Genomic DNA, 21,542 nt, shown 5'->3' on the forward strand with positions numbered 1-21,542 from the left:
GATGGTTTAAAACCCCCACAAATTAAATTTTTAATTTAACAAAAATTAACTATTTTGTGAGATTTTCAAACCTCCACAAATCCTATAATTATTTATTTATTTTTAATTTCAAATCATTCATTAATCTCATCTCATTTACATATTCTCAAATTAATAATTTATTTTTTAATATCAAAATTTAAAAACTAAATCTTTTATAACACAATTCCTCAATAATATAAGACATAACTATATATATATAAAAATTCTCAACGTCAATAGTTCCAAACATAATTCCATATGGTATTGCTCTATATAACTATTACTGTTTTTCTTTAAAAAGTAAAATAAACAACAACTTCAATATTTAATATCATCTAATTACATAAAAATCTCAAAATAAAAACAGTAGCATAGAAGTAGCACCAGTATATCTACACAAACAGTTTTGGGCACGGTGGCTGATCATGATAGTCATGCTCCAGTTTTTTGTACCTCAGTATATCTACACAAACAAAAAGAAAAAGATCATGATCAAACAGTATATCTACACTATCTCAAGCTCTTTGTACCTCAGTTTTTGCTTTGGCATAATATCTCTCAAGGTGAGTATTAGCTAAAAAATGTGGGTGCACCAATACAAATGCTTCCAATCTAGAGTAAATCTCAGCCTTAACAACAAATAACCATAAGTAAATAGAAGTAACTCAAAACTCTAGTTAAGAGACAGCTGATAAGAGCAGGTAGCAAAGGAAACAGTTAATTAATCAAGTAATTATAATTCACAATTAGAAAGAGAGATAGAGAATCATGATCATAGCAAATAATCAAATTGGTAGATGGAAAAAGGGCAGTGTTTACAGCAGTAATAAGAGAAAGGCCCACAAGAAAACACAGAAACACAAGGAATGCAAGGTCAAAATACTTGATAAACACCAGTGAGATATTTATAGAAAAATAAACAGCGCACAAGAAAGACATCAATAATTCAGAGTTCATTCGTTTCTAGTAAATGAATACTAAAGTCTCGAACCAATGCTTGGGAAATGTATGATATAGAAATTCATCACGACAAAGACAGTAATAAGAGTACAGACTATCTAGAAAATTCGGTTGTGCATAGGCACTTAATGAAATTTTTAACTACAAAACGTATAGATTTGCAACATCCATAATTCACAAAGCATAACATGAAATTGGACTATCATTAACCTGATTAATAATGTCGAAGCAGCAGTGACCCAACATCATTTAGTGAGAGACGTAACTCCCATTTCAGCAGAGTTGCAAAGTTTTTACCCCTCATTCACCTGGCTAAAGAAAATCTCCCTTCAGCAGCCCCTAACATTTCATTCCCTTGAAAGTAACAGACAATCTAATATTAAGAATACACATTAACAATTCCACATAAAAATTCCACATACAAAAGCAGATATGAACGCTAATTGTAAGCTGCGATTCGCCAAATACTTACATGTCATGAGCACTTGATTTTTTTAGATTTGAGAGTTCCATAGCTTCTTTTGCATAATTAATATGGTAGATTCCTCCACAGCCACGAACAGAACAAGATAGCTCCTCCCCTGGGCACACTAAATGATCGCAAACAAGGCATTCAACTTGAACCAATACACAGAACTAGATTTTAATCCCCCTTGTGTTCATAGCAAAATCTATAGACTTCAGGTAAAAGAAATTGAATTGTACCATTTTGGGAGCGCCAACGAGGAAAGGAATTCAAGATCGGGATCCTTGGAGCCAATCTTGTTCATCTTTTGAGAGCACTCTCTGATTCCATCCTACAAACCCTTGGCGTCACCATTAGCTGCTTTGATGATAGGAACCTTTATCAATCAATCAATATATAAGTTAAATAGAGGCTGACCTCTGGCCTTTATAGACTATGCAGACGCGGGAGCCATTTTTGATTGACCAAGACCAAACTGGATTATGCAACTGAAAAAAAAAATTAAAGCAAAGAAATTAATTTTGACCAATAAAAAAGATAAAGGCTTGCTTAAAGTACTCACTCATTTTGTAATTGGCGTAGAGGAAGCGGATGTTGAAACTGAAAGCAGAGAGAGTTGCTAATTACAAAACCTAAAAATTACACAAATATCAGCATAAATGACTCAAATGCATAATGATAATGCTGAAACCAATTTCTATAAACTAATGCTGAAAAAGGAAATGACTATCCATTGGATAAATCACTACATATACTAATCAGTAGCTATCAAATATTTTATCAAAAGGGGAAAACTCCCTGAAAAAAAAATTAAGAATGTTCCTTTTAAAATGAAACATCAGCATCATCTGTAATAAGTAATGAGAAATGAGGATCTAACTAAGGTGGTAGAAGAAATGACAAAAAGTTCAGTTTGTGATTTGTATGGATCACAAGCTCTCCCATTTCTAAAAGATGCTTCAAACAGTAACATCAAAATAAATTGTTAATTGAAAAATTGGCTAAGCATTCTTGAGCAGCTAAGAATAATTGCAAGAGAAGTAATAAAGAACAAAATTGGGAACCAAAACAACAATAAAGACAATGCACCACTCTTATATTATGTGAAACCTTTACTATTCTCAAGATCTTAGTCCAAGTTGAACTTGGAAAACTACACTGCCATCAATTTATAATATGTTGCAATCATAATATCTCAAAAAAAAAAAAATTAAAGAGCGAGAAAACAAAATATTATCACATAAATCACAAAGCAATTGAACAACATAGAAATGCAGAATATCCCAGTGAAACATGAAATTGTGGCAAGAATGAACAAGTAAAAGCATGCAAGCATATTCAGACAAGTCATTTCCATTTCAAATTCCATTTCAATTTGCAGGACGCCGCACAATGGTAAAATTCCATAATCATGAGTCTAGTTAACATAATAACCAAATGGCAATTGCTTCATTGTCGAAACAAGTACATATTAGGTACCGATTTAACACATTAAAATGATTACCCTAAGCTAGTTGATCAAGTACGGTAAAATAGCACGAAGGAAAAGTCGCCGCGCTGGTTGATCAAGTGGAACTTCAAAGAAGCAGAGAAACAAAGACAAATGAAATATGGAGAAACAGAAGAATACCAGCGGTAGCTCGAAGGAGAAAACAGATCTGAAATAGTGGCTCGATTCAGAAGCCTTCGACCACGGAAACTACAGCGGCAACGATGGCAGAAATTACAGCGGCAACGGTGACAGAAACTTCAGCGACAAGCATAGCTACAGAGCAAACATCTGAAACCATTGTGTTGATGCGGAAGTGGCTCAATTGAGAAGCTTCCTGTGACAACTGTAGCGGCAACGGCGGTGGAACTGGCGATTGTAACGGCGACGGCAACAACGGTAGAACCAGCGACTGCAATGACAGCTACACCAACGGTAGATAGCTTAGGGTTTTCTCAATCGCCATTCTCTTCTCTTCTCTCTGCCTAGGTGAGTTTTGGAAACTCAATAGTAGAAGAGGGGTTTTTTGGGGTGAGAGTTTAAATGTTATAAATTAACTATTGGGGGGAGTTTTATAAATTGTCATAAATAAAGTGTATTTTGGAGGTTTTTAAAATCTCTACTAAAAAACTCCCATAATTAAATATAAATCTTGTAGTGTATCTTACTTAAATAGATAAATGAGCTAATTACTTGACTAACTCAAGTTAATTAAAAAAAATTATTCGTTGTATTAAACTATAAACTAAGAGAAGATACAATATTTATTTGATGATAGAAAATCTTAAATAGCAGAAACAAAAATAAATCTGAATCTCTTTAGTTTCTATGTCTACATAAAAAAATACTGCAATATGAAAAGATACCGTTTCTCCCTTTTAGAGTAGGTTTAAAAGCCTTCCAAATAAAAAAAATATTTCTATAAATAAGAAACTCTCTTTATCGTATTTTCTTCCTAAATCTGTAATATCAAAATTAAAACACCTATAACAGAATCAATACATCACAAAAAAGAGAATCACAAAAGAATTATTTGAGATTGAGATTTCAAAAAAAAAATAAAAATAAAAATAAAAACAAAAACAAAAATAGAAAACCAAGAACAGAAAAATAAAAATAGAAATATAGAAATAGTAACTAGAGAATAGAAAAAAGGGAAGAAAGGAGAAGGGAGAGTCACAATTGCCTTAATGGATGGCGGTGGCACCAACCCTCCACCGATACATAGGGAGGAGGGTTTTGCACAGAGAGAGAGAGGGGTATTAGGAAATTTGTTAAAGGTTATTTGTTAAAGGTTATTTGTTAAACATGGTAAAAAATTTTCTTTATCATTTTCTATGCCTTTTGCAATGATTCTTTACTGCTCCGCACTCTTGATCGTTTCGAGTTTCTTTAGTTTTGATTGTTTGAGATATAATTATTTTTGTATTTTTTTTAAGAGAAGTGATATTATAATATAGTATTAGATTCTTTGTGATTAAAAGATTTAGATCAAATTCAACTCATGTATATTATTCTTTTAAAAAGAAGAAAAAAAAAACGGTTTAAGATAAATAAAACGAGAAAAAAATACAAGAATTTTATGTAACTTTAAAAGAGACTGTTGCGTGAGAGTGTGTATTCGAAATATAACCATAATTTAAGATGCAATGAATTATTTCTGATGTATATTAAATTTCATATTCAATGATATACGAGCATACAAAAAAATCCAAGAACTGAAGACGTGAATAATTTGATGCCATGCAAAACATGACAAAAGAGAGTGGCATAGCGTCTTCTTTGCGTGCATGATATGGTAAGTGTTCCTCAAATTAAAGGAGCGTTTGTTAACACGTGTTACGCAATCTAACTCAAATGTCTCCTCTAATTGATGGTACTTTAGTGCCATATCAATTTTAATTAAAACAGTTAGCGCATAATTACCCAATTGTCCTGAGTTTTGTCATGAAAATCAAAACCTTTTATATTAGGACTAATATTTGTTGATTTGAATAACTTGACCTTTTTGGTCTCATCATTAGAAAAGCTTATGAAATTAGTAATCTAATTCAACTTTTAAGAAGCTAATTAGAAATTAATAGAAACTAATATATTTATACATCAAAATCAGCTATCAAAATCAATTTGTTAATATAAAATACATATTTGAATTGAAATATAAAATATATATTAAAAATAAATTAAGATTAAATTATACAGTTGATTCCTATACTTTTAGTAAAATTATAAATTGGTCTCTACACTTTAAAAGTTTATAATTGGGACTCTAAAGAGAATTAAAATTTGTAATTTAGCCACCGCCATTCAAAAAGTGTTTGATTTAACAGTATATTCTTAGTATATTCTCTATTTTAAACATGTGAGTTGTACATGTTTGACAATAGGGACCAATTTATAATTTAGTGAAAGTATAAGGACTAACCGTGTAATTTAAACATTTGAAAATGACCAAAAACTTCCTACGCTATCTGAACACATCCCGCCCTTTCGCAGCTCTTTCACTCTCACTTTCTCACTTTTTAAAATGGCACTCCAACTCCAGGGCTCTCTGTCTCTCACCTCGGCTCACCATCCCTCGTGAGCACAAATGCGGTGGATCCAGCGCGGCGACGGTGAATCGAGGTGAAAGACAGTGAGTGCTGGGATTAGGGTGTCGTTTTGAAAAGTGAGAAAGTAAGAAAGTGAGAGCGAGAGAGATGGGGAGGAGCGGGGTGGGTTCAGATAGTTTAGGGAGTTTTTGTTCATTTTTGAATTGTTAAACTACACGATTTAGTCTCCATACTTTCACTAAAATTACAAATTGGTCTTTATTGTCAAACATGTGCAGCTTACATGTTTAAAATATGTTATGGATCTGAACCACAGATCCCGGACTCGGGACTGCACCCGACCCCGGCTACCCGGGTCCGACCCACACCTCGCTCAAAAGGCCCAAAAACCGGCCTTCCAAAGAGCTCCTAACCAACTTTTGAATTCACTCGTCCATCTTATCTTAACCAGATAAGATAAGATAAGATACTCATCACCACCTATAAATAGGGGACCCAAGCCCCTCCAGGTAATCATCAATTCCACACACCTTATACCTCTCAGATCCATTCTGACTTGAGCGTCGGAGTGTCTTCGCAGGTACCTCCCCCCATTGCTCCAGTCAAGCGACCCGGCTTCAGCCTTGACCCGCAGGTTCCCGATCTACCTTTCAAACCCGTACCAGAGACATCACGTACATTGGCGCCGTCTGTGGGGACTTGCGCCAGCCGAGCCAGATGGGGGACGCCCTGGAGGAAACCCCTTCAAGCCAGGATGACTCCCAACCGCTTCACCCAACCCCAGAACACCGGGAGGTCACGAACCAAGCAAGAATAGCAAGTACTGTCCACCACACGAACGACCACGTCGTCACGGACCAACGACATCCTGAGAAAGCTAGGGACAAAGCGGCGCAGATCTTCCAGGACCTCTGCCTCCGGGTCCAGGAGCTCGAAGGCAAACTGACCAATAGAGAAAAACACAACAACGAACACGGAAGCCAGGCAACTTCCAGATCGAGTTCTCGCCGCGGCAGGTCCCCAACCCGACGGCCCGATAGGAGAGACGGTCGCAGCGCCTCACGCGACCACGGTCACGAGAAATCGCCGGAACGGCGGTACAACAAGAAACACAACCGCAACGCTTCCCGAGATCTAAGTCGTCAACGTGACTCAGACGAAGATCGGAGGTACCGAAATACCAAGCGCACAAGAAACGACCACACAATAATGGGAGCTACACCCTTCACAGAAAGAATCCTAAGAGCGAAACTCCCCAAAGGTTTCGACAAACCTACCGACATGAAGTACGATGGGACCAAGGACCCCCAGGAACATCTAACGGCCTTCGAGGCCAGGATGAACCCAGAAGAAGCGGCCGACGCGGTCCGATGCATAGCCTTCCCGGTAACCCTTGCAGGACCGGCAATCAAATGGTTCAATGCCCTCCCAAACGGATCCATAGCCAGTTTCCACGATATAACACGAAAGTTCATGGCCCAATTCACAACTAGAATCACCAAAGCCAAGCACCCCATCAGCTTGCTAGGGGTCACGCAAAAACAAGAAGAATCCACAAGGAAATACCTCGACCGCTTCAACGACGAATGCCTAATGGTCGACGGACTCACAGATTCCGTCGCAAGCCTTTGCTTAACCAACGGACTCATGAACAAAGATTTTCGCAAACACCTCACCACCAAACCAGTATGGGCCATGCACAAGATCCATAATGTTGCCAAAGATTACATCAATGATGAAGAAGTCAGCCAAGTTGTCGCCGCCAACAAACAGCAGCACGGCAACACCAAACACGGCAACTTGGCTTCTCGCCAAAATCCACCACCCAGAGAGAATCAAAGGGACCACCCCAAACTGACTAATACAAACCGACCACCGAGAATCGGCAAATTCTCTAATTACACGCTCCTGACAGCACCAATTACCGAAATATACCACCAAATAGCAGATCGAGGCATCATTCCGAAAGCCCGACAACTCAAAGAAAGGACGGGAGGCAACAAAACCCTCTACTGCGACTACCACCGAGGTTACGGTCACAGAACACAAGATTGTTTCGACCTTAAAGACGCCCTCGAACAAGCCATACGAGACGGCAAACTCCCAGAATTTGCCAAAATCATCAGAGAACCAAGACGTGCGGAAAGAGACAGGTCGCCGAAAAAAGACGGGCGTAACCCAAGAACCCAGAAGCAACCCCCCAGGGAAAGCCCAGAAGACGACCCGACCATCATAGTAAACGTCATCACGGGCAAGGACATATCAAGCAAATCGAAACTAACGATGAAAAAAGATCTCAAAGTAATGGCGGTCAGAAACCAGACTCCAACCATTGCAGCCGACAACACGATAACCTTCTTACCAGAGAATTTTCAGCACGGCACCTCGGCCGAAGATGCCCCCTTCGTCATCTCGGCTAGAATCGGAACAGGACTAGTACGAAGGATACTGGTGGACACCGGGGTGGACTCGAACATCCTCTTCCGAGGAGCCTTCGACAAGCTCGGGCTCCACAACGACAACCTCCAAACACACCGCAACGGCGTCACGGGACTCGGAGACAACTTTCTCAAACCAGATGGCTCAATCACCCTTCCCATCACCATAGGAACAAGCAACCAAAAGAAGACAGTCCTATCTGAATTTGTAGTCCTAAAAGACTCCACAGCCTATAACGTGATTCTCGGAAGAAAAACAATCAACGACTTCTCCGCAGTCATCTTTACCAAATACCTCCTCATGAAGTTTAGAACCGACAACGGCTCCGTCGGTACCATCCACGGGGACCGAGAAGTCGCAGCCGAATGCGATAACACCAGCCTAGCTCTAAGGAAGAAATCCCGAGATGCGGCCGGGGTATTCCTGGCCAACCTAGATGCCCGCCAAGACGACCAACCCAGGCCAGAACCAGAAGGAGACATGGAAAAGCTATAGATAGGGCCAACCAAGGAGGAATACACCTTCATTAATAGGAACCTCCCATACGATCTTAAAGAAGAACTCTCCCAACTCCTGAAGAAAAATAGAGACTTGTTCGCATTTACACCAGCCGACATGCCGGGAATAAACCATGACCTTATGTCCCACCGGCTAGCCGTGGACCCCAAAGCTAAACCAGTGGCACAAAGGAGACGAAAAATGTCATCAGACCGAGCCGCCAAGGTCAAAAAGCAAGTTAAAGCCCTACTCGAAGCCAACTTCATCAGGGAACTCCCCTACACGACATGGCTAGCCAACGTCGTACTAGTGAAAAAATCTAATGGGAAATGACGAATGTGCGTCGACTACATGGACCTCAACAAAGCCTGCCCGAAGGACGCCTTTCCCTTACCAAACATCGACGGATTAGTAGATGCCGCATCCGGCCACCGATACCTCAGCTTTATGGACGCATATTCCGGCTACAACTAGATCCCGATGCACCGACCAGACGAAGAAAAAACAGCGTTCATCACCCCAGACGGGACATACTGCTACACAGTGATGCCCTTCGGCCTGAAAAACGCTGGAGCCACCTATCAAAGACTTGTCAACAAGATATTTCAAAACCTATCCGGAAGCAAACTAGAAGTCTACATAGACGACATGCTCATCAAGACCGAATCCGGCGAGCAACTCACCAACGACCTCAAGGTCATAATGAACACTCTATGAAAACACCAAATGCGACTCAACCCGGCAAAATGTGCCTTCGGGATGGAGGCAGGGAAGTTCCTCGGCTTTATGATCACGCAACGCGGAGTTGACGCAAACCCAGAGAAATGTCGCGCCGTCCTCGAAATGACGAGCCCAAAAAACCTTAAAGACATCCAAAAGCTCACCGGCCGATTGACGGCGTTATCATGCTTTCTCGGGGCATCGGCTCAAAAAGCGATCCCTTTCTTCAAACTAATGAAAAAAGGGGCCCCTTTCAAGTGGGAGACGGAATGCGAAGAAGCGTTCCAACATTTCAAGAGAATCTTAGCGGAACCACCAATCCTCGCCAAACCCCAGACTGGGAAAACACTCTACCTGTACCTCTCCATAACGGAGGAGGCACTCGCAGCAGCGCTCATCCGTGAAAACGAGAAAAAGAACAAAAACCCGTACACTTCATAAGCAGAGTCTTACAGGATGCGGAAGCTCGCTACTCATGCTTAGAAAAACTAGCTTTCGCACTCCTCACAGCCTCCCGGCGCCTACGACAATACTTCCAGGCTCATTCTGTGACGGTCCGAACCGACCAAGCGGTCAAACAGGTACTACAAAAACCCGACCTAGCGGGCAGAATGCTAGCATGGTCCATAGAACTATCCCAGTTCGATATCAAGTTCGAACCCCGATACGCAATTAAAGCACAAGCTATGGCCGACTTTATCACCAAAATGACACCAGGAGACTCCATCCCCGAATCATGGAAGCTACACGTTGACGACTCCTCGAACATCACTTCCGGAGGCGCCAGAGTCATTCTCGAAAGCCAAAACGGAGTCGTGATCGAACAGTCAGTACGATACGAATTCCCAGTCTCAAACAACCAGGCAGAATACGAGGCCCTCTTGGCAGGCCTCGCCCTAGCCCGGGAAGTTGGAGCAAAGGTCTTAGAAGTAAATACCGATTCGCAGGTAGTCAGCTCCCAAATTTACGGAGACTACCAGACACGAGATCCCCTACTCCAACAATACCTCGCCAAGGTAAACAAACTAAAAGAAGGATTCGAGCACATTACCATACAGCACGTTCCTAGGGAACGAAACGCCAGGGCAGACCTACTTTCCAAACTAGCCAGTACCAAACCAGGACACAGTAACAAATCGCTAATCCAGGAAGTTGTTAAGTCACCCTCCGTGTCAACGACGACCAACGCTCATCTGACACTCTCGAACCAGGAATCTTGGACCTACCCTATCCTACAGTACCTCCTTGACGGAACACTGCCGCCGGATCCCAAAGAGGGAAAACGAATAAAAAGGGAAGCCGCCAACTATACCGTTGTCACAGGACAGCTATACAAACGTGGACTCTCGCAACCCCTGCTCAAATGTGTCGAACCTGAGAACACGGAGTACATACTCCGTGAAATCCACGAAGGCTGCTGTGGCCACTACGTCGGAGGCAAAACATTAGCCCAAAAAGTCATCAGGGCAGGCTACTTCTGGCCCATGGTTATCCGGAATTCCATACAAATAGTTAAAAGCTGCGACAAATGCCAAAGGCACGCCAATATCCACCAAGCCGCCCCACACCAGCTCAGCATCATATCGGCAGAATGGCCATTCGGCACCTGGGGGATCGACCTCGTCGGACCCTTCCCTACAACACCCGGTCAACTCAGGTACCTCATTGTCGCCATAGACTACTATACCAAATGGATCGAAGCCGAACCCCTGGCCTCCATAACGGCAACCCAATGCCGAAAATTCCTCTGGCGACAGATCATCACCCGATTCGGGATCCCCGAGATCATTATCTCGAACAACGGAATCCAATTTGCTGACAAAAAGTTCAGAGAATTTTTGGAAGGGCTACGTGTATCTCACCGTTTCAGCTCGGTAGAACACCCCCAAACAAACGGACAGGTGGAATCCGCAAACAAAATAATCGTCAAAGGACTCAAAAAGCGGCTCGACGAAGCCAAAGGACTATGGGCCGATGAACTCGGATCGGTCCTATGGTCATACCGAACCACACCTCAAACGACCACGGGAGAAATACCTTTCCGATTAACATACGGGGTGGAGGCGATCATCCCGGTAGAAATCGGAGACCCAAGCCCCAGAAAAACGGTCGGCGGTTACGACGAGGAAGCAGAACGAGATCTCATCGACGAAGAAAGAAGCATAGCTTATATCAATGAGCTAGCCCTAAAACAGAAAATCAGCTTAAGATACAACCATGGCGTTGTCCGACGAGAATTCGCAACTAACGACCTCGTCCTACGACGAAACGATATCGGTCCCCCGACCCCAGGAGAAGGGAAACTCACTCCCAACTGGGAAGGACCATACAGAATCAAGGCGGTAATCGGAAAGGGAGCATATAAACTCGAACGACTTAACGGCGATGAAGTCCCAAGGACTTGGAATGCCGCCAATTTACGGCGATACTACACTTAGGCCGACCTAACTAGGTCACCCCCTTGTCCTTTATTTATTTATATATCTTCCCATTTTACGACTCGTGAATTTTAAATTTTCGCTTAAGTATCAAACCTGGGTACTCTTTCCCCCAAAAAACGGAGAGTTTTAACGAGGCCCAACCATCAATAAAAATTCCATTAAAAGCTATTTCTACCTTTCTAAAGTGTCCCAAATACGGAACAAAGTCACGGCCATAACCGGGGGACTGATCACCCCCCAAGCCCAACACACGGATATCCAAGAAAAACCTGACCAAACGGCGGTCCAAGGGAACGAATAAAACACACGGAATAGCTTAAAACAGAACATACCAAAGGCCCGAATGGCCAAAAATACTTTGAAATGGAACATACAAAAGGCCCGAACGGCCGAAAATACCATTAAGCGGAGTCCAATGTTACAAAGTAAACAATTACACGGCCCCTGGCCATCCAAAATATTCAAAACAGTTCAAAATAAAATCCGAAAAACAAAGATAGAAAACTACTCGAGGTCGACAATTTGGCCGTCACGAACAGTCTTAAAAGCTCCCATCACGGACACATCCACATCCGGAGCCAACACTAAAGCCTGAGCCCTCATAGTCTCCTCAGTAGCTGCAATCGCATCCGTTGCATCAGCCAGTAACTCCGTCTTCTCCTTCTTCAAGGCAGCAACCTCGGCCTTCAAAGTCTCTGACTCACTGAGAAGCACGGCAGCCTGAGAACCCGCATCAGAAGCCCGCTGCCACTCCTCTGCCAATTGAAAAAGAAGCGAAGTCTCGACCTCGAAAAGTCGGAGAATCTCCGCCCCGGCTTCCTCAGAGGACTTCACCGCCCTCTCCCTCGCAACTTCGGCAGCCTCAAGCTTCTCCTTCAGCTTAGCCACCTCAGCTTGAGAGTGGCGGAGCTTCTTATCCAACAAACTGACCTGAGCCATCACGGACTCAGCTTTCCGAACAACAACGGCAGACCGAAGGAGAGCACGATACACCGACTTGGCCTGGAACGAAACATCACAGCCATCAAAAAATGACTCCGTACCAGGCATCAAGTGTTGATCAATGAACCCCGGGGCATCGAAACGTCGATCCATCACACTAGGCACAAGACCCTCATCCTCAAAAGTCTCGCTGCTCGGCTCCCCAGGCCTCTTTCTCTTCCGAGAAGCCTCAGCAGCCGTCACCACGACGACCTCAGGTGAGTTCGCAGGACCAGGAGAAATCTGAGCATCGGTCTGCACACCCGAAGAAACTACCTCTTGAGAAGCAGCCTGAGACCCCACGGCGGGATTGGAAACGGGAGTAGCCCGAGACGACGACCCCTCCTCTCGGCCCATCGCCGCCTTCAGCCGTGCTAAGGAAGTCAAACCACCAGCCATCTCAACTGAAAGAAAACAAAAAAATCCCAAGTTACAAAAACGGGAAAATAAAACATAAAAACCAAGAAAAGGACAGACACACACCAACATATGACCGACAAGCAACCAGATCTCCCATCACATCCCGAGGATTAAGAGGGCGCTCCCCAAACAATTGCCACAATACAAGAGCGACATCCCGTTCCTCCGAAGTCAGGAACTCTTGCGTAACCCGAGTAAAAACCGACGGCCCCGCCTTAAAATTCCAATAGGTGGGAAACCGCCGCTCACCCTCCAATGTCAACCAAAAAGGATGATGCCCTCTTACGGGACGAACCTTAAAATATCCACTCTTAAAACCATGAAAGGAATCTTCATACAAACCGAAGACCCGACGATGAGGCTGAGCTCTAAAAGACACATACCCCTTCTTATGCTTCCCCTCCTTGGTCGGAAGGGTACACAAGAAGAGGAAAAGAAAAACGTTCACCGAAGCAGGAAGCTCCAAAAAATCGCAAACAAGCTCGAAAGACCGTATTGCCGCCCAGCTATTCGGATGTAGCTGGGATGGCACCACGGAGCACCGGCTCAATAACTGCTGAACAAATGGAGAAAAGGGGAGCCGAACGCCAAGTCGGGTAAACATTGCCTCGTAGACCCACATTCAATCCGGCACACTCGGGGAGTCCAGATTGGTATAGCAAACCCTCTCGTCAACCCCAGGGAGGGAAAGCTCGTAATGGCGTTCGGCGTCACCACCCCACAAACAACTCCTTGATCACAGAGCCGTTGGAGGTCCTCCTCCGTCATCCGCGACGGCGTCCCCACACGTCACTAGTGACCCAAGAGAAAAGGTCGGGGACACCCCCCGCCGGGGCCACCGGAGCCCTCACACCCTCAGTCCTTCGACGAGCCATACCTAAAATAGCGACGAACACCACCGTCAACCAAACCCCGCGGCAGAAAACGGTGGATCAAACCAAACAGACACCACTAGACACCACCAATTATACGGTGGCGCTCGCCCCCCTTACAAAACCCACTACCACAACAAAAACTATCTACCATAATGCAATGCCATCATACACAAAAAAAAACAATTCTAACCTACACTAAGCATAGACAAAACAAAATAAAAGAAGACAAAGCATAAATCACAAGAGGAAACAAAAAGAAGCAGAAGAGCACCAACCTGATAAATGCAAGGAAATAAACCGGAGGAGAAAATACCACGGCAGAAGATCAACCAAAGCCACAGAATGCGAAAGGAAAAGAAGAAAAAACTCTTTCGGAGAAGAAAAGAGAAATGAAGAGGGAACTAAAGGAAGAAAGAAAAGAAGAGGGAACTAAAGGAAGAAAACCAAAACGGTTTCGAAAAAAGCAAAATAATGCAAATACCCCTGGAAAGAAAAAGAAACATAAGGGCAATAGAGGAAAACGTCCCCTCACAATAAATGCCCCCTCGGAAAGAGAAACTAATAAATCGCGCCTCGAAGAACGCAACAGGCGCAACAGACACGGAAGAGTCATGACAGACCAAAACGGTCAAACAAATCTTCCACGGAACGAAACCGAGGCGCCGACCTCCTCTCAAAAGAACCAAACGACCTTTCGAGAAAGGCCAAAAGCCTAGCCCACGGTAAAAGTAATATCTCCCAGCGACAGACCGACCTCGCTCGCTCTCCCGCTGCGGGGGCAACTGTTACGGATCTGAACCACAGATCCCGGACCCGGGACTGCACCCGACCTCGGCTACCCGGGTCCGACCCACACCTCGCTCAAAAGGCCCAAAAACCGGCCTTCCAAAGAGCTCCTAACCAACTTTCGAATTCACTCGTCCATCTTATCTTAACCAAATAAGATAAGATAAGATACTCATCACCACCTATAAATAGGGGACCCAAGCCCCTCCAGGTAATCATCAATTCCACACACCTTATACCTCTCAGATCCATTCTGACTTGAGCGTCGGAGTGTCTTCGCAGGTACCTCCCCCCATTGCTCCAGTCAAGCGACCCGGCTTCAGCCTTGACCCGCAGGTTCCCGATCCACCTTTCAAACCCGTACCAGAGACATCACGTACAAAATAGAAAATATTTTGAGAATATTCTGTTAAATTAAACACTTTTTGAACGGTAGAGACTAAATTGTAAATTTTAATTCTCTTTAGGAACCTATTATAAACTATTAAAGTGTAGGGACCAATTTGTAATTTTACTGAAAATGTAAGAACTAATGGTATAATTTAATCATAAATTAAATAACACATATATTTAATTTATACATAACAACTGATTTTAATAGTTAATTTTAGTATATAATTTGATATTTTATACTTTACTTACGGATCTAGAGATTTAGATTGGGATATTTTGAAATTCTGTTTCACATGTGTATTCATTATTGGATGGCTATAACTAAAATTTGAGTGTTTATTACTTAAACAAAAAACTAGCTCCACCTTTAGCCGTGCCAACTAATTTGTCTTTCAAACTTTTTAAGAATAAAAGAGCTATTTCTATGAAAACATCATTATTTTAAAAAATAACGACTTAAAAATAATGCCTAAATAACTTTCATAATAGTTCGAGCTAGCATCCATAATCTCATTGCTAGCATTTGGTCTTTGATATAAGAAAATTTTTGTATTTCTTAACAAACCATCTTGACATTCTAAATATTTTATCCTCGTGTATGTTATAAGTAGAGAGAATTAGCTTTGGTAGTTTAGGGGGTAGAAGGGTAATTAACTTTCTCTTTTTCAATCTCACTACTGATTATTAGAACAGGATTTTATATGAAATATATATTAACTTGTAAATATCAGGTACGTAGACCACATTATTATAAGACTAATTAGGTATTCAAAATAATATAGGTATAGCATATATAATTAATAAATTAATTGGAGGACATACTAACCAATAATAAGGGATGAAATATTTTACTTTGTCCTTTTCCCTACTAACTACTTTAACTTGATCAATTGAGTCAAATAAATCTTCGATCACCGTATTGAAAAAATACGTTTTTAAATAGAAATTCAAGAACAGAAAGCAAGAACAACGCGTATAAATAGCAAACTCCCACCCCCACATTTAATTCGGCAGTAGCAAAGGTTTCAACAACAGCAATAATAATAATAATAATAATCGGTTTTATTATTAGATTTCTGAAGGTACTGGCTACGTGCATAGAGAGAAAATGGGAAGGTCTCCATGCTGCGATGAAAACGGCCTAAAGAAAGGACCATGGACTCCTGAAGAAGATCAAAAGCTAGTCGATCATATTCAGAAACATGGCCATGGAAGTTGGAGAGCTCTTCCTAAGTTAGCAGGTTCTTTACTAATCATCTCTAATTTCTCATAATCTTATTTATCATAGATGTCTCTTCCTAATTAATCATCAATTCATTTATTTGATTTGCAGGGCTTAATAGATGTGGAAAAAGCTGTAGACTAAGGTGGACTAACTATTTGAGGCCTGACATTAAGAGGGGGAAATTCTCCCAAGAAGAGGAGCAAACTATTCTGCATCTGCATTCCATTCTTGGAAATAAGTACTACTTTCATTTAATATCATTTTCCTTCTTCCTTTTATCCATCCATTCTTAATATAAACGAACTAGATTATTTATTATGAACCGCACTACTCTTTGAACGGTTATTATAAATGCTTTTGGATTTTTGGGGGGACATGCATGGTGAAATGAAAGGAGAAAGAACGCAGAGTATCAACTTTGCTTGCTTAATATTATGTATAATATCATTTAATAAGTAATAACAAATCAATTTACAAATAATATTATGTATAATATCATATAATCCGGTGAGAAACATAAGTTATAAGTATAATTTGGCCTTTTAAGTAAAAGTCATTCCCTGAATTTTTTTTGCATATATTTTTCTTCAATTATTATTATTATTCCTGATTTCTATATATATATATATATATATGCATATGTTTGTTGTTGATAGATGGTCAGCAATTGCAACTCATCTTCCAGGAAGGACAGACAATGAGATAAAAAATTTCTGGAACACACATTTAAAGAAGAGGCTAATTCAGATGGGTTTCGATCCAATGACACATCAGCCAAGAACTGATCTTTTTTCAACATTGCCGTATCTACTAGCTTTGGCCAACATCACCGATTTTATGGATCATCATCAATCGTTTGATGAGCATTCTCTAAGGCTCCAATTAGAGGCACTTCAATTAGCAAAGATTCAACAACTTAATTACTTACTTCAATCCACTACTACTACTACTACTACTACTAATAATAATAATAATAATAATAATACTAATAATAATTCCTTATTAAGCAACATTATTAGTAGTAGTATTAATACCAATAATAACTCCTATGACCAAAATAATAATTCCATCACAGACATGGAAGCTTTCAATTTATTAAATTCAATCACGAATAATAATGTCAAAGAAAATAACCCAGTTACCACATTTTCTCATGATGAGATTATTGCTGATTCTTCTTCCCAACCACTCCACCAATCAAGCAACATGCTATTACCTCATTTATTAGACCCACAGCCACAAGTCTCTTTGACAAGTTCCCAATCAAGTTTGAATAGTACTAAGCTGGATCAAGGTATTACTAATAATAATAATGATTTGGAAGTTATGGGTAGTGAAGGCGATTATCACATGATTTCTCCATGGAACATCATAACATCTTTATCATCATCGTCGTCATCGTCATCATCGCCTGCATCTTCATCTGTTCCACTAAATGCAAGCAGCAGCAATACTTCTAGCTATGGAGGAACCTCCTCTTACTGGCCTGAACTTTTTTATGGGAATCCCATTATGCATGATGAGTTATACTAATATTTAATTTAATTTGAAAGAGGTTATTATTGTGTATGTACTATTATATATGCTGTGTTATGCTCTCATCAGAACATTGTTTTCTTCTTTCCAAATATACTTGGGGACAAAGCACATAGAATTTGTTGAGATTTCGTCATAATTACTTTCAGTTATCAGTTACATCAATGTTCCTTATTTGCTCAATTAAACTCTGAATATTTATTTTCTTGTTATTTTATTGTCTGTCTAATATGTACTTAGTTTGCATAAAGTTCTTACCTCGGATGAAATTATTATATGAGAAAAGATATAAAACATGTATTAGGGTTGGTATTATGGCAACAAGGATAAAGGAACCCAGGTTATGAGGATCACGGTTCATAACCCCATTAAAATTACACACATATTTTGTTAATTTGACTTCATATCATAAAAAATTATAGGAAGCTTATATTATCAAGTGCACAGCATAGAGCCTCGATATCGCACTGATGAAGTTAAGGATATATTTTCAGAGGATAAAGATTTCGATCCATAAATGGATGAGATTGAATAATCATTCGAGGAATACGTCAATAATTTATTTGCCGCCCAAGAAGCTAAAGGTCGAAACAATGACAATAGTCGCAAGGATAGATTATTGAAATGTTAACGTTAGTGGTAAAATTTTTTTCTTTTATTTTGGATACTTTAGATTTTTATTTTTTTTGTGTAATGATAATTATTTAGATGTTTTTAGGGTTTAGGGTTTAGGGTTTTATTTTTTATTTTTTATTTTTTTTGTGTAATGATAATTATTTAGATGTTTTTTTTTTTCTTTTAGAGGACGACATGAGAAAAGGAATGAGTTTGAGTGTCAATGAGACTTTATCACTTTCTTTAAGTAGTACTACAAAAAAATGCGACGAGCAACGTCGAATTTACTGGCAAATTTATGAAAAAATTTTTCGGTAAATTTATAACCGTCAAATTTAGGGTTGTATCCATTTAGACGGTAAAATCTTTGCCAGTAATTAGTTATTGACAGTATTTTTTTGGCAAAATTAGCGGTGAATTCTATTACATAATTGGTAAAATTATGGAAGTGGTTACCATCCGATAATTTCAGATGGTAACTTTGGGGCTATATATTCTGGTTTCGTGCCTTATTACCGTTGGATTTATCTCCTGAGTAAATCCGATGGTAAATCCAACGATAATTATAAAAATTTTTATTTTTTAATTTTTTTGAACCAGTTAAAACTCAATATATACCATCATGAATAAGTGAACAATTAATAGTCAAATTCTAATTAGTGAAAATCAAGTAGTATTTTTAATAAAACAGTCAACTATAATGTTAAATAACAAGTGTACAAAATAAAAAGTCAAAGAGGTAAAATACATATGGTCAAATAAAGTAAAACAAAATCCTCATCACTATGGACCTTGATAGTTATCATTGTTGTCATCTCCCTGATCTTATTGAGGCGGCAGTCTAGGTGGTAGTATCAGTGCCTGTGTAGAGGACGAAGAGCCCCCTCCAGCAATAGCACTGCCATCAGCGCGCATCTAGTCATAGTGTACTGCCATGTAGTGCCGCATCTATTGAATCTGCTCCAACACCTGCCTAAACTCCTGCCTCAGGGACTCTATCTCTACATCGCAAGCATTCCTCACTACCCTACGTGCGAGAAACTTGTTATATCTCTCCTCAATCAGATGCAGCTAGTGACCCTGGTCCTGAAGACTTTGGATGAGGCAGTGAACTTGCTCCCACAAATTGACGCTTAGGATTGGCAGGGCTGGTAGATGAGGTGGACGAATCCTTTAAGGTAGAGGTGCCCAGGTTTCTAGCGAAGAATGACCGCAACCCGTATATACGATTCTTGTATGGCTTGAATGCGGTCTGGTACCACAGCGCATCAAGATTGATGATAGATACAGAGGAGTTATTGTTGTCTTTCTCACTCTGTTGAGATTGCTAGGTTGCAGCCTCTAAATTTTGCGTGTTAGATTCCTACCACATTCTATGCAAAAGTGGTTAGGACCACAATGAATTGAAAATGGATATATGTTATGAAATAACCCATGACGTTTACTCACATAATAATCCATAGACTACTAATCAACAAATCTCTCCTTGTTTTTCTTCAAAGTGTGAATATACTTGAAGGTCTCCGCCATCCTTGCTTCATGATCCAATGACTTACATTGCACATATTGAAACAATAGGTTTAATCAAGTGACAACTATTTTAAAACTCGAAGATAAAATGAACTTAACATATTAAAACAAGTTACATACCAGCCTAGCCTGTTGGTCTTGTTAGTGCCTTGGAGACATTTGAACCCCTCATCATTCTCTTAATAGGCATAGAGGGTCTTTTTAATGTCTGACCGGAGCCACTGAGTAAGGTGGTTGTGCCACTCACATACGTCCTCAAGCATCTGCTGAAGCCGTTTAGCCATACGGTTGTAAAAAATCTTCTTGATCATGGTATCGTGAGTCTTCTCTCATATAAATTTCTCCTACAGAAGGAAACAATTAGCATTAGTTAATCGAAACTAAATACATAAATGAAATAGAAGATAAAAACTAACTAAAGTTCTAATAAGTAGAGATTTTACTGCCCACTTATGAAACCATCGCTCTCTGGTCATAGTAGCTAGGGATCTTCTTGTAGCTCGGCTATACGAAGTCATACAGCAGTTTAATGATATTAGTACACTTCTATGTACATGTATTTTATTCGGTGAAAACATATCAATGGGAAACTTAACGTTAATAACAAAAACATTGTTTAACAATTTTAAAATAAAATGTATTTAAAACTAATTAAAATAGTACTCACGCGGTCAAACCATCAAGCCAAATAGTCATCCTAACGACCGGCGACAGTGTCGGTGCATCTGGCTTGGATCCATGAGAGGATTCTGGCACTATGATGTCTATCACTGAAGGTGGTGTCGTCGATGTAGTTGGAATCATTTTATAACAAACAGCCTAAAATTCAACCAATAACATAACTTATTAAAATTTTTAAAAAATTTTGGCATAATTTTATCTATAAATAGAATTTTTCACCAAATGTAATTTTTAATTTTTCACAAACCAAACATGTTTTTACACCATTTTAATGAAAATTTATCAGAATTTTTTCTTAATTTAGAGATCTCCACCAAAAAGACTTATCAATTTTCATAGAGAAAATAGTTGCAGAGATAAATTAAAATAAACACATATTTAATCAAACATAAAATCCTAACCGTTCTAGCTAGTGTGCTTTCTCTTATTACTCTGTAATTTTTCAACAAATAAGAATTTTTAAGAATTTAGGGTGTCTATCTATTGGGTTGGCATTTGTCATCTTGGCCACAGAAGGCAGTGGAGTGCTTTCTTTTGTGGATGGAGACATCGATTTCAAAACCCAACAAGTTGTTATGGTTTATTATTTTCTTTGTGGTTGTTTGGAATCTATGGAAGGCTAGGAATCATAAAATTTTTAGAAAGGAAGGGATTAAGAATGACGGGCTGGTGAGGGACATAAATTTGAATATAAAGATGTGGCAATCAGAAAATATGCATAGATTGCAAGTTTGAGGTTATTTTAGTGCGTTATTGCTATACTTGCTGTGGGGCTGCTGCTGTTTTGATGCACAAGGTACTAGGCTCCGAATCTGGCTTCTTATTGTGCTCGTTTGTTTTCATTTTTGTGTTAGTTTGGTTTGTTTCCTTGTTGGATTATCTTTGTTTTTGGTTCTGTATTTAGATAGATTTTC

General features: G+C 40.1%; 1 protein-coding gene across 1 annotated transcript; it reads left to right on the forward strand.

Moving 5' to 3' along the window:
* The first annotated feature begins 16,037 nt into the window (after positions 1–16,037).
* On the forward strand, positions 16,038–17,950 carry LOC112767370 (uncharacterized). The gene is made up of 3 exons (XM_025813232.3): positions 16,038–16,282; positions 16,375–16,504; positions 16,923–17,950. The coding sequence occupies exons 1-3, from the start codon at positions 16,150–16,152 to the stop codon at positions 17,797–17,799; spliced, it is 1,140 nt and encodes a 379-aa protein (XP_025669017.1). The 5' UTR covers positions 16,038–16,149; the 3' UTR covers positions 17,800–17,950.
* The last annotated feature ends 3,592 nt before the right edge of the window (positions 17,951–21,542 follow it).

Source organism: Arachis hypogaea, chromosome 17 (assembly GCF_003086295.3).
Source record: "Arachis hypogaea cultivar Tifrunner chromosome 17, arahy.Tifrunner.gnm2.J5K5, whole genome shotgun sequence".
Lineage (NCBI taxonomy): Eukaryota > Viridiplantae > Streptophyta > Magnoliopsida > Fabales > Fabaceae > Arachis > Arachis hypogaea.

What these genes read in the sequence shown, in the direction of transcription:
- LOC112767370 (XM_025813232.3), top strand. Translation starts at nt 16,150, where the DNA reads ATGGGAAGGTCTCCATGCTGCGATGAAAACGGCCTAAAGAAAGGACCA. An exon ending in AGCTCTTCCTAAGTTAGCAG is followed by an intron (nt 16,283 to 16,374) that starts GTTCTTTACTAA and finishes TTTGATTTGCAG; the next exon opens with GGCTTAATAGATGTGGAAAA. An exon ending in CATTCCATTCTTGGAAATAA is followed by an intron (nt 16,505 to 16,922) that starts GTACTACTTTCA and finishes TGTTGTTGATAG; the next exon opens with ATGGTCAGCAATTGCAACTC.